Below are 14393 nucleotides of genomic sequence, written 5' to 3'. Positions count from 1 at the left end.
TTGCATCCAGCTAGATCTTCTCATTGTAGTTACAGTCAAAAACATGACTGAACAAAATCACTATCATTGCAAGCTCCTTACACAGTTGTCTTCATTTTACCCTAGCGTCACTTTTCCTGTAGTCATGAGAGATAAAAACAGTTAAAGCCTACCTAGGTTGTGGAACAAACTGACTTTGGACTTAAAAAATTGAAAATTTCTGCACTTTCAAAAGGACTTCATATACTTGCCTGTGTTTAACCAATTTTACAACACAGCCTAATCTCGACAATTACAAACTTTGTAAATACCAGTAGACGTATGTTAGTGTTATGAGCATTTGTCTAGTGAATGCAGTTTAGCACATAATACATCCACTTACTGTAGTAGTTGTAGTTTTAGCAGTAGAAGGTAATAGGTCAAGAAAGACTATTACCCTGACAATCATTGTTGGTGAGCATGTAGTCTAGAAAAATTTAAAAGATATTTTTTTTACAGTGTGATGAAGTATAATGGCAGTTATGATACATGTAAAGGGCTTCATAAAACACACTAGTCACAAGATTTAAACGTTACTCATATCAGCTGAATTCATGTTCTTCTGTACTTTGTAAAGTTTCAATTTGTAGAAGTATTTCGTCGTAAACACAATGTTGTGCTAGCATCAATCATATGACATTGATTGTTCTGACAGAATACTCCCTCAATGACTGGCACTTTACGCCTGCAAGATCTTCAGTCAGCAAAAACTGTACTGAATATGTGCACGGACAAGACTGTTAATGTGTAATAATCTCTCATCAGATGTGTCAACTCCAGATAACCGTGTCTCAATTTACACCTATCAGACAGGTACTGTCCATGGTCTGTTGAAGCCTAGTGACTAAGCGGGTTAGACTTTGTATGCTGGGATTAGGTGCGTGACTCTGAGGGTGTGGGTTTTGAATCCCGAGAATCTGTACTTTACATAGTAAAGGTTATAAAAAAAACCATAATATACATTATGTTTCTCTGGTCCTTTTGTGTTCAAGATAACTGGACTCAACTGAAAATATACCGGATTCAAATGTTTCAAAACAGTAGTTTCATGATTTATGTCAGTCATTGGAATCAATTCCTTCACTTAAATGGTGATTTGTTTTTGTGGCCTAAAATGTGTCCTATTGTTGGTATGACACACCGTGAGTGTTGGACATTACTTTGTCCCATGAAGATACAGGCTAGATTTGGTCTTCAGCATCCCATGTTCGTCTCCTGTGAAGATACAGTTTAGAATTTACTACAATTTCATTCAAGGTTTGCCAGTGCTATCTTCATGGGTTTTGTTAATATGGTCAACAGCAAAGACCTGCATCGCTTCACGCTTTTCTCCTTCAAATCGTGATCTAACCAAAATATTGTTCAGCTGTTCAAAGCAGCGTCTCTTAGAGTGAGTGCAATTTTACGCTGTTTTTTTCCCAACATTCCCGCAATATCATGGCAGGGAACACCAGAAATGGGCTCGACACCTTCTACTCATGTTCGGAATCAAACCCGGATCTTTGGCACAACAAGCAAATGCTTTAACCACCCACCCACCCACCTACTCACGAGTGTTACAGTAAGGGAGCCTGACCCACATATACAGAAATGACATCTGCATTGAACATTTTGAAAAATTAATCATTTTTCTAATCATCGGAAACAGGTGATTTCATGTTTGTTGATACAATTCATGTTCATAGTGCATGAGATCAATACATTTAATTATGAGGGAAAGTTGATGATGTCATGAGCTGAATATTTTATATTTGCTGAAAGAATTCATGATTAATGAAATCAGTAAAATTCATCACCTTTGAAACCGATTGCAAGGATGGTTTGGTTACAGTTTTAATCATCAATGATGAAATGTTCGATTAACTTTCTCATGAAATTTATCAGTTAGTGCAGGATTAACTCGATAATATGTCTGACAAGAAAGTCTCACCTATAGTGTCCCTTAAATGTTGTCTTGTGAATTATTTGAAAGCTATTTAGTGCTATTTACATTAAGGGTACTGTGTCAAATTCATAATTTATTACAGATTATTTCATGTAATTATAACTGATTTCCAAAGACTAGTAATCCAAGTCAAGCTCCTCATCAGTGAAAACAGTTCATATTCAATATCAGTAAACCTAGTCAGAGCCTTTTGAGAAAAGAGGAGTGTACTGTCTTGAGAAAGAGGTGTCACATACAATGTACTTCATTTTCACTGGTTTTCAATGGTTATTTAATAAACTTTCAGGACAAGAGCTGGGGTGCGCACCTCTGTACCACCCTCTTGATCTGCCTATGCTAGTCAAGTTCATTAACTAGTGAACCTGTCCAGATAATTAACAGCAAACCATGCCCAGTTCAGGGACAGTGAACCAAGCCATGGAAAGTCAACCAAATACAGTTCAGGAACAGCGAACCTCGTCCAAATTGTGTTCATGAAAAGTGAACCAAGTAAAGTTCATGAAAAGTGAACCAAATAAAGTTAATGAAAAGTGAACCAAGTAAGGTTTACGAACAATAGAGCACTCAAGTTCATGAACAAGTGGACCTTGTCATGTTAGTTTATGATAAATGGTACCAGTAATTAGCAAAAAACTGCCATAACATGTCCATGAATACTTTCTATACATCCATGCAAACTAGACATTTCTGGCACAAGACACAAAACATTTACACATCATACACAACAATCAGAGCACATTTCATGTAAACATGTCAAAATATCTCACTATCACACTTGATAACATTTTTACTTCAGTAACAAATGGATAAAAAACAAGACCCTAATGTATGCACCATGTTACCTAGCAACAGTTGTCCTGGATACAACAGCATCTCTTTAGAAGAGATAATACTAAAATAAATACGTATGCCACAGGACATAACTCTATTCTGTTTCTCTGCGACAAAAAAACAGCAACAACAAATCGTCCTGGAATGCAGTTACGATGTAGAATTGGTGACCTGCACCGTGGAAGCAGTCGTCGTGGCAACACTAGGCATGGAAACCATGACAACTGGCTTGACGACAGGGGTTCCAATCATTTGCCCCGACTGAAGTATATGAGGCTGAAGAAGAGGGATTTGCTTCAGGATTGCCTGCTGCGACAGAACGTTATTCAGTTGATTTGATGCCAAGTTGGCAACTGGCATCCCCGGCGACATGACAGTCATGTTGTTAAGGCCCATGTGTGCTAGGGACATAATGTGGGGCATGCTGGTTACTTGCGTCTGGGTGGAAGTCAGGATCGTACCTGTAGGGATGCTCCCAACTGTAGATAATACTTGCCCTGTCGTCTTGGGCAACGTTCCAGTGATCAACGGATTAAATGTCAGCTGCCCAGGCACCAAGTGCGCTGGGGATGTCGCAAAAATGGGTTTGATTGTTGGGACTGTTGTTACCGTGGAAACAGTGGGTGGGGCCAAAGTCGTTATGACAGAAGGTAAAGGGTTTTTAACTGAATTCAGGTGATTCAGGATGGCTGATGATGATCCACCAGCATTTGGGATGCCACTGCTGCCAAGAGCTGTTGCAGCAACCAACAGTGGATGTCCTAGAGCCTTGGAAATATTAGGGATATTCACGGTGGCCGTCATCAGCTTTCCTGATCCTGTATGACCTCCTGGATTCACAGAGGTCGTAGAAGGGGCAAGGTTACTGATTGCAAACGGTTGTCGTAAAGATGTAATTGGTTGCTTCATGTTGATCTGGGAGGCTGCACGGGCAGCTGCAATAGAGAACACCTCATTTAGAGGGAAGGTTTGTTAGCAATAATGTGAAACCAGCATAAATATAGTCATAAAACTGCGACTCAGTTATTTTAAACAGCATCAGCAATGTTTCAGCCAATCAAACTAGTGGTCAACAACAAAACATATCACCATGTGTCACAAAAAAAAGTCAGGTCACAGATTTTCAGGAGTTAAAAACCACCTAAAATTACAATCCGGCTGCCAAAGCTACAACATAATTGAGAAGGTCTTCCACTGAGGACCTACACTGCCAAACATGGGGTCCAAGGGATCCTTTTTGACCTAGCATGGACTCACCTTGAGTAAGCATGGGGTCCGGTGGCCCACTTAGACTAAGCATGGGGTACTGGGGACCCATTTTGACTAAGCATGGGGTCCAGGGGACTCACTCTGAACAAGCACTAGTTTCTGGGCTATACTGCCCTGGCTGGGAAAACATTGACCACTCACCTTGAGATGCAGCAAGAGCTTGTTTCTGTAACGCTTGGCGTTGTGTCAGTGTGTCGTGAAGTATCTGAGTGACAGGGGGTCTAACCAGGGGTGGTCGAGGGGCTACAGGAGGTGGGGGAACAGACGGAGAGGCAGCTGTTGTTACTGGCGATGCATGCTGCACAGTAGAACTTGCTTTACCCGAGGACACATTCTTATACATTCCAAGTGGCAGAGACTTCACAGCCGAGTTCATCATCGCTGCAAAGTCATTGTGAAAATTTCACAGACAGATGTAATGGTTAAATATTTGTCAAATCATAGAGCTATTTTCAGAAAATTATACATAAATGATTTTCATATTAATGACTATGAAGGGAACAGTTCCAGCATGTGACCATAAATATTCTGATTATCTGACTTATTGATATTGGCCTGCACTTCGATGACACAGACAAACATGGAATTCTATTTAAAACCATCCTGAAATCAGCAATACTGATCCATTTGTTTTTAACACAGTTGAAGCCCTCTAAACTGACATTCACTGGGTCCTTCAAGTCTGGGACTCACAGAGAGGTGTATGCATTGTTTTTGTCCTTCAACATTAACCTGACACAACATGATATTTTGGCTTGTTTGTATCTTGTTCAACACCACACTCAGCAATATGGTGACAGTCCGTAAAAAAATCACGTCTGGACCAGACAGTCAAGTGATGAACAGCATGAGCATTGATTTACACAATCAGAATACGATAATCATCATAATGTAACTGCTACTCTGTTCAAAGCAGAGCTTCTAGACAACATAAGTCTCATATTCTTTCACCAATGTCGTAAATGTCCGGGACCAGCATCACTTTAGCTTTCCTCAAACATTCAACTGACATGACATGATGTTTCTGCAATACTTTCATGGCAACATTAAACTCAATTCACTCACTCACAGTGGTCTACATCCCAATCATTCAACCTAAAAAGGATTCAATACATCAATATTTCACCATATCATCTGAAAAAAAATCTATTAACCAGCGGTATGGCATCCAACCATTCCTGTCCAGGTGTAGTCACAAATGACCAGACACATGGTACCCACCTTCCAGATAAAACCTGTGAGTTGGTCTTCCCTGGTAGTCACCAATCAGGTACTATCCATACTCAGTAGCCATTGTGGCCACACAATCACCTCTTAGTTGCCTCGAAAAGAATCAGACATTAAAATCTTAATGTTGCTGATCTTGTCACATTCCATACCAGCTTTTGGTGCGATACGCTGCAGCGTCGGAGACTCCTCTTCCTCCTCCTCCCCATCTTCCTCTGCGTCACTCACAATGGGACTGCCACCCTCTGAAACCAAAACCATAGCAACAGATATTAGCAGTAGAGTCACTGAAACTGAGCTCAATAATTCTGATATTCCCAAATTTGTTTGTTCGTTTCAGCAATATTCAAAATATACAACTGACCTGTTCACAAGCAGCCCTAAACCAGACGACAAATTGATCAGTATTTTGTTTGAGTAACCATTCATATGGGCAAGGTCACTGAACTTGACCTGATCTAAATAATCTCCTGCTGCTATAAAACATCTTGTGGAATAGTTAAACATTTCATCTTCTCACCAATATCAAAGGATGTGGGCAATACTCACAAGTGGCAATCAATTAGAGCAATAATGGTGGCAATGGATTAAGGCAATACTTGTGGCAATGGATTGCACACTGGTGGCAGTGGATTATGTCAATATTCATTGGTGGCAATGAATTAGGTATTACTCCTCAGTGACAATGCTTTGCTCACCAGTGGCAGCAGATAAGGACAATACTCACCAGTGGCAGTAGATATGGACAATATTCACTGCTGACAGTTGATCAAAACAATACTCACCAGTGGCAGAAGATATGGGCAACTCCCACACCAAAGGCATTAGATATGGGCAATACCCACCAGACGCAATAGATAAGGACAATACTCACTAGGGGCAGTAGATATGGACAACTCCCACACCAAAGGCATTAGATATGGGCAATACCCACCAGACGCAATAGATAAGGACAATACTCACTAGGGGCAGTAGATATGGACAACTCCCACACCAAAGGCATTAGATATGGGCAATACCCACCAGACGCAATAGATAAGGACAATACTCACTAGGGGCAGTAGATATGGACAACTGCCACACCAAAGGCATTAGATATGGGCAATACCCACCAGACGCAATAGATAAGGACAATACTCACTAGGGGCAGTAGATATGGACAACTCCCACACCAAAGGCATTAGATATGGGCAATACCCACCAGACGCAATAGATAAGGACAATACTCACTAGGGGCAGTAGATATGGACAACTCCCACACCAAAGGCATTAGATATGGGCAATACCCACCAGACGCAATAGATAAGGACAATACTCACTAGGGGCAGTAGATATGGACAACTCCCACACCAAAGGCATTAGATATGGGCAATACCCACCAGACGCAATAGATAAGGACAATACTCACTAGGGGCAGTAGATATGGGCAACTCCCACACCAAAGGCATTAGATATGGGCAATATCCACCAGACGCAATAGATAAGGACAATACTCACTAGGGGCAGTAGATATGGACAATATTCACCGCTGGCAGTTGATAAGAACAATACTTACCAGAAGCAGTAGATAAGGACAATACTCACTAGTGGCAGTAGATAAGGACAATTCTCACTAGTGGGAGTAGATTAAAACAATAGGTACCGGAAACAGTAGATAAGGACAATACTCACCAGTGGCAGTAGAGGTTGAGTTTGTCTCTTGTTCCTGACTGTGCATCCACTGCACAAGGTCCACCTCGATGTTCATCTCAGCCAGCTCCATCTTTAGAGCAGCGATACGGTCACGGAGACGAGACTTCTCCTGCGCCAAACGCTGTAGTTCCATCTCATACTCCTTCTCCTTTCTCTTTAGATTCTGAAAACATTGTGACAATGTGATTACACTTCGCTGCAAAACATCAACAACTCTGGAATATATACAATATAATATATATCCATCTTTAATGCAAGATATGTTGCAAAAGCTTTCAGCCTGAATGTTATCCCTTCAATGTCATTTCAAGCATATTTTTTACTCAAAAGAAATATTTAAAAGATCTAATGAAACCAAAATAGAGGTTACTGGCAAATGGAATCTAGTTGAATATCAATCAGCAGGAAACTGACGAATGTAGGGACCAATGCAAGGGAGGTAACTCCCAAGAGTACATCAAAGGCAAACTGTGAAATATTCGGTTGTTTAGAAAGAGAACAACTAAATATGTATAAAATAATAAATTAATAAACTCATCAAATATATTGATGGCTAATATACTCCATATTCCAAGACTAATGCCACCATACATATTACAATGGCAATTTCATTAAATGCTTTGAAAAGACAATCTAAAATTCTTTGGGCTTCCTAAAAAATTGGAAGGACATCTTGATTTCACCAGAGGCCACCTGTAGAAAATTACCATATGCTGAAAGTAAAAACATTGAAGCCAGCTCTTTAAAATCTTTGAAAGCACACGAAAGGCTGCATAATCTGTATATAATTAAATTCTAAGACAAGATACAAAACCAACTATACCACCGAAAAATACACAAGAAGACAAGGCCATCAATATTCTCCACAGTGGTAGAATACTCTTCATAAGCATGTCAACTAGTTATGACTATGTCAAATGTTACGCTGTCCTTCACATTGATCTGACAAAAACACATATATGTAAACTATTCGTATACTACCATGCTTGCATCAACAATGGATTGCTGGAGTGCTTCTATGGTTTGAAGTACCTTCGTACTGTTGATATTAGAGAGAGAGTGGTACTGTTGATTGTCTCATTTGGTTCTTATATACCAACAAATTCAAAGGAGGACATCAAAAGGTTTTAAAGCCCTGCTATGGAAATCTCTACGACAGAAAAGAGCTCCCACCCCAATTTCAGTCAAAATCAAACTTGTTTCCATAGAAATGAAAAAAAACAAACCCAACTTTATTCAGAAATCCAAAACTACCAAAACACCTATCTATGTGCCAAGGTTGGTGAAGAAATATTAAACTGTTTCTATGTTCTTTTCTGGAAAAGAAAAACTTGCATGGACAGAGGCATGGAAGGATGGATGGAGCCCAAAATAACACGCCTTCATTAGGACTTGTATTTAGTAAAATGTAGAAAGACACATTCCTCATTTTCATGATGCAATTTAATTGATATTATCTTACTCTGTGAGGCTATGTATTGAGGAAAAAATTTCAATTCTGTTCTATGAAGAAAGAAACCTGCTTTATTTGACTATGATATCTAACACTGTGACAGACCGCCTTTGACTTTATATGCAAATCCTGTTTCCTAAATTCTAGAGTACACAATTTCCTGGTAAATTCCAAGTGGTCAATTGCATTGGTTCACTGACCACGTTGAGGGGCGGGATGTAAGGGCAGTCAGATGGGGTAACTATAACTAACTCCAGACAGGGAAGGGGGCAGGCATCATTTACCCTCTGATTGTTAACAGATAAGTCAATACTTGAACATAATGCACATACATTATCTTGAGTATGTCAAAGAAAAACATGAACAGCAGAAGTGATATCATAATCAGTTAAAAAGTTATGCTGTTTAAATTAATGAAACCTTAATAAGAAAACTTCATTGAGATTAATATAATTCAGTGTTCGCGATAATGTGGAAACCTGCATTTTTCACACAAAAAACAAACAATATTTTGTGTGTGTGTTTTGGATGCATAGATTCTGATGTACTTAATTTTGAAATGATTCTGGATTGTAATGACAATTCCACACGCAAAACAATTGAACTACATATTTATAATTTTATTTCTGTATGCACTCAGACATAACCTACCGCGAACACTGATAATTGATTCTAAATATAGTACAAATATACAAAGAAAATTTCTTATAATTGTTAATTTGTTTGAAGTTTCATGCCACAGTCAGAAAATATTCCAGCTATATGGCAGTCATGAACAATAATTCATGTCAACATAGCACAAAAACAACAGAAAGTTGGCAACATCAGAACAGATTTTTCAACACACTACACAGTGTGTTATGAGCAATCATGTATTTTCATCGGGATAGATAATCAAGCTCTCTGTATGTATGCAACATGCCCACACCTTTGAACATCCTTGATGATTTACAGGTACCTATGAGGACATATTGTGCAGTGTAGACTTACTTCATGATTATCAGTCATACCTATTTTCATATCCCACTAAAAGATTCAGTCACAAGCCTTGTTTGTTTGTAAACACAAACTGGAATATTAGATATAAGTATTTATTATCTGTTACCGACATAGATGACCTGCATATTCGCCACCAAATCACAACTCATCACAAGAGGACAGCTTGAAATAGATCTCTCATTGATAACGAATGTCCAAGTTCATTGAAAAGTTAGGGTATGACCCAAGTTACCTAAAGGTTCTGGGGTAAAACCAAATTTCTGAATTTCGATTGAAAATGTCCATCTTCCAGGAAACCTTAAAAGAAATCATTCAAAGGTTGCTTTCCGTCCAGCTATATTCTGCTTAAATGACCCCATCTGAAGGTGTTGTGTATAGCAATGAAGGCTTGTTTGACACTGACCTGGCGACCATGACAATGTCACATGGCTGTGTTTACTCCACTCGGCCAATCAAAAGCTACCATGTGCAGCAGCCTGCTGCCAGAAACTTTCCAAATATAGACAGCCTTATTATTATTCACAACCGTCAGATGATAACCCTAAGCCCCACCTCCAGAGCTTAGACCACACCTTCCCTTACAGAGGATTATGGGAAATTCTATTTATAGCATAGTCATACGTTGGGCAACACAACAAACCAAACATTCGGGTTATGAATGGGTTGTAGGTCCTGTCAGATGCTTCCACATTTAACAATCTTCTTACCTACAAGAATTCTATGCCCAAATGTATTCAGACACAATCAATGCTTGACTTGAAAGTCACTGCTACCTAATCATAAAATCTGTTTAAAAGCAGATCTAAACAATCGAGGGAAATGAAACGTCCGGACACTCTGATATCACGTGACGGTTCATGTTTTATTATGATTTCATTTATGTCAGTTAGTTTTAATAAATGATGATATTCAAATTTTTCGGAAATATTTTGCATGTTGGTCATAAAAATGAACATTTACTCTCATAAAATTGCCACTATATACATGCACGGTTCCACAAATAGATCTTACTCCAATAACAGCCCATTTCCTGGCAATCACACATTAATGACTGTCAAGTATTATCATATGATGCTGCAAGCATTTGTTCAAAGTTCAACATAAATCATATTTATCATTTCAAAATTTACATTTTTCTCATGAAAAACATTTAATATGAGCAAAAAACACATTTAATTGTTAATTAAAGTTAATTGTTACTGAGCCATGTGCGTTTATGACTAATTTAAAATCACATGGCAGCATTAGATATCAGGAAAATGAGGTGATATGATCTCCAGTGAAAGAAAATTATATCGCATGCAATCAATGATTACCTGGATATATTTCAAAGACCCTCTCAGTATGCTCAGGTTTGAGGTCTTTTTATCTTCCATAAACGGAATTTGTTTTTTCAGCACTTCAAAACATTCTTTCAAGTGAGCTCGCCTGGAAAAAAATATTGTCAAAGTCAACTCACCATGACAATTGTTTTACATTTCTTCAGTAACATTTTGAGGCGTTTGTTGCAAATAATTAATTTCAACCTGTCACATGAATTCGCGTTGACCACATACAATATATACAGCTCAAGTACATATGACCTGTCAATATTGACATCATGCTGCATAAACAATTTCCCCATATTACGAATTAACAAATCATCAATAGAAATCTTACTACAGACACACTCGTTTTAGAATGTAATGCTATCTAAGGATATATTAGGAAATGGTTCTTCACGTTTACAATTTGATCGCTGCAAAACACGCAGTATATAACACCAGCCACGCGGATGTGTCTCGCGGACGAGTCTAAAAATAGTAACACGCATGTCGCCGTGAACCTCAATGGGCTGGGTAATGCAAAATTAACGTCTCACCTATTTTTCTCCAGCTTGTTATGGACCTCGCGCGTCCCTGCTCTGAAAACAAAACATCACACATATGTTTTGGACACTAAATAACAGAACGAAACGTGAAACCGTGTTTTGATTGTGATCCAAACACAAAATGTCGGCCATTTTCAGTGAGAACACCACCTACCCTCCGTAGCGGCGCTTGTCACGGAAATCGTCTCCAAGTCCCCCTTGACCATGGCTGCTGTCAAGCGACGAGTCTCCGTTGTCATCTATCGACGATGTTTTAGCGTAATGGTGAAAATCCTGAGAGGATTCCTCACCTAGTAGAAAAATCAAATCCAGTCGAGTCTTGACAAGGCCGAGTTCTCATCAATATGCAAATATTTACACTGCGTTGAGTTTACTTCAAATATCAACTAAAGCCATATGCAGATTATTTACTACGTTCGACTAATGTCATTGCTAGCCCTGGTCTAAATACACAAATATTGCAAACATATCTCTGAGAGCACATTTGCCAAAATTACAATGACATTTGTCGTGAAGCTGTGCATGCCAACTTGGCCATGTGCATAGACTTACCACGTGCTTTAGGCGGGGTACGCCACTTCTTGGACTCGAGAAATTCTGCGGCTTCTAATAGGGTTTCCAGACTCATTATTTGTACAGATCCAGCTTACCATGTAACTCATGCGATCGTATGCATTTGTAGATCATAAATTACCTAAGTTACACCCGAGGATATAGAAAATTTCTTCTAAAACTTAACAACCAACATAAGATGGCGGTCGGCTTGATCAAAACACACAGGCGCTAGGCGAAATGACATTAGCACGTGGTCAGTGATTGACACCTGTCAAATTTCGACCAATCGTAAGCTTCCAGTTTGACGTCATCTATGCTCCACGCTGAAAATCACATGCTTTGTTTTGGCTGAGCTTGGGAGTAAACATACGTGTATTTCACAGTTTGTTGTACATAAGTGTACTTTGCTTGATTCACAATCAGCAAAATATCGCGATTTTCGCTTTTTCGACATGAAACAGAAGCCACCGATTGCAAATTCTATGAATGACATCCACCAGTAGAGTTGCCATTATTTTGTGGGCGTTCCCCTAGTGATGACGCTCACATCGCCAGTCACGTGCTTCATAGTCGGGGTCTGTCGGGATATCTGTAATAATATTTTCCTGAAACGTGTATCCTGGTAACGTTCAAGAGGATTACCGGTTCCTTGTTGTAGCGACATGCGATCTGCGAAAAGTGCCGTGTTTCCCGTCGAGGATGTTAGCTCAAACACTACAGTTTATCAAATACGTTTTCTGTGTAACAAAATAGTTACTTCATCAATTATTTTTTACCAACAAACTGCCGTTTTGCAGCATTCTTTGAACAGAATAATAACATCACTAGTGATAAAAGTATTCTTTTGTGATTGTAATTCTACGTTCTTTTACAAAAAATGATGCAAGAAAAACAGCACTTGGGGTGTACAAAATAACATATATTTACGTACATTTTGCGATATATGACACGTGTTGCCGAAGACGGTTCTTATATAGACAAGAGTGAATGATGGGGTAGAATAGGCCTTCAGCAACCCATGTTTGCCACAAAAGGCGACTAGGCTTGTCGTAAGAGACGACTAACGGGATCGGGTGGTCAGGCTCGCTGACTTGGTTGACACAAATCATGTCGTCGGTTCCCAATGGCGCAGATCGATGCTCATGTTGTTGATCACTGGATTGTCTGGTCCAGACTCTATTAATTACATCCTATCGCCATATAGCTTGAATATTGCTGCGGCGTAAAACTAAACTCACTCACTCACACGGTTCTTCCAATCTAACCACGCCCATCACCCACAAAACTCACAGATGACGCACAAGCGGAACGGAAACAAACGATTTAAAGGGATGTGAAAAGAACACTCACAATGTGTTGCAAAAAATATCAAACGACCTTATCCTTCAAGTCATCTTTGATTATGTGTCAAAACTATTCAGTGAGTGAGTGCACCGGCGGATACAGCTTTTTGAGGCGGATGGAGTGCGGTGGTGCACTGCCGAGTGAGTATAGTTCTGAGCATGAAGTGGCTTACTTGTGGCACCTTGTACCTATGTGGGGGAATCAAACCTGGTTCGTCGGTAGCGTGACGAGCGAACGCTTTAACCACTAAGCTATCCCGCTGCCACTATAGTGCTTTGGAAGACAGATTATTATTGCTGTTCTGTGCACTCGAGCAGAAGCTGGGAGCGATGATGCACAAGTGAATTCATGAGAATGATTAGTCATAATACGTAATATTATCAGGTTTATTACGATGTCAGTTGTCAATACTTTTACTATTATCATTATAGTACGCCAGTTAATAATAATACCTATTACTATAATGTTTATTTTACGTCAGTCGGTAATACTTTACTATTTATCATTGTTATTATAATTAGTAATACTACCTGGAAACGAACAGGTTACTGAGAACAGACAAACTTTGACGCGTCCGTCAGGAAGTCAACTATGCACGTATATTTTACACATTCATATCTGCAGGTAGCCTAAAGACGTTACGTTGTAAACACAGACCCTTAAGCACCTACATGCGAAACAACTTTCTGAATATATGTGGACTGATGCTCACGTGACATTATCAGTTGTGACATATTATCACTTATCATTTCATCAATTCAGTTTTCACCGAGGGATTTACTCATTTTGTTTGTTCATGTATAAATAACTGAAAGTGCATTTATTTTAAGTCTTGTTGAAAGATTCACATAAAATATATTCCCTATAGGAATTTAAGGGAAAATTAACACATCTAGTCTATTAATACGTTGAACTCCCATACAATATCAGTCATCCTAGCTGCAAACATAATTTCAACAAAACCCAGTTAATATTTTCATTGGATTTTGTCCAGTCGCACTGGAAACTTGTGTTTCGCTCGACCTCAAGGATAAAATACATTATTAATGAATAAAGGTCTGAAAGAATCGTTGTCGATCGGGGGAATCTGGCTATATCATGTCAACAAAAGCCACGTTTTACAAGAAAGTACATGCGCTAATGCATTTTTTTACACGAATTTATGTTACAGTTTAGATATTTGCTGTCTA

General features: G+C 39.1%; 1 protein-coding gene across 1 annotated transcript; it reads right to left on the bottom strand.

The window, feature by feature from the left end:
* Nucleotides 1-2220: 2220 nt before the first annotated feature.
* On the bottom strand, nt 2221-12080 carry LOC137294630 (max-binding protein MNT-like). Its single transcript, XM_067825692.1, has 8 exons — nt 11857-12080; nt 11459-11594; nt 11296-11337; nt 10751-10862; nt 6962-7145; nt 5443-5535; nt 4205-4444; nt 2221-3729 (listed from the first exon to the last, which is right to left on the bottom strand). The coding sequence occupies exons 1-8, from the start codon at nt 11930-11932 to the stop codon at nt 2945-2947; spliced, it is 1668 nt and encodes a 555-aa protein (XP_067681793.1). The 5' UTR covers nt 11933-12080; the 3' UTR covers nt 2221-2944.
* Nucleotides 12081-14393: the final 2313 nt, after the last annotated feature.

The sequence above is a fragment of the Haliotis asinina genome, chromosome 1 (genome assembly GCF_037392515.1).
Source record: "Haliotis asinina isolate JCU_RB_2024 chromosome 1, JCU_Hal_asi_v2, whole genome shotgun sequence".
In the NCBI taxonomy this organism is placed as follows: domain Eukaryota; kingdom Metazoa; phylum Mollusca; class Gastropoda; order Lepetellida; family Haliotidae; genus Haliotis; species Haliotis asinina.
This window is presented reverse-complemented; position numbering and strand designations above follow the sequence as displayed.

Excerpts from the sequence above, each read along its gene's own strand:
- LOC137294630 (XM_067825692.1), bottom strand. The coding sequence starts at position 11,932 with ATGAGTCTGGAAACCCTATTAGAAGCCGCAGAATTTCTCGAGTCCAAG. Across the intron at positions 7,146-10,750 it reads GGTCTTTGAAATATATCCAG|AATCTAAAGAGAAAGGAGAA; the intron begins GTAATCATTGAT and ends CAATGTTTTCAG. Across the intron at positions 4,445-5,442 it reads GCGTATCGCACCAAAAGCTG|CGATGATGAACTCGGCTGTG; the intron begins GTATGGAATGTG and ends ATGACTTTGCAG.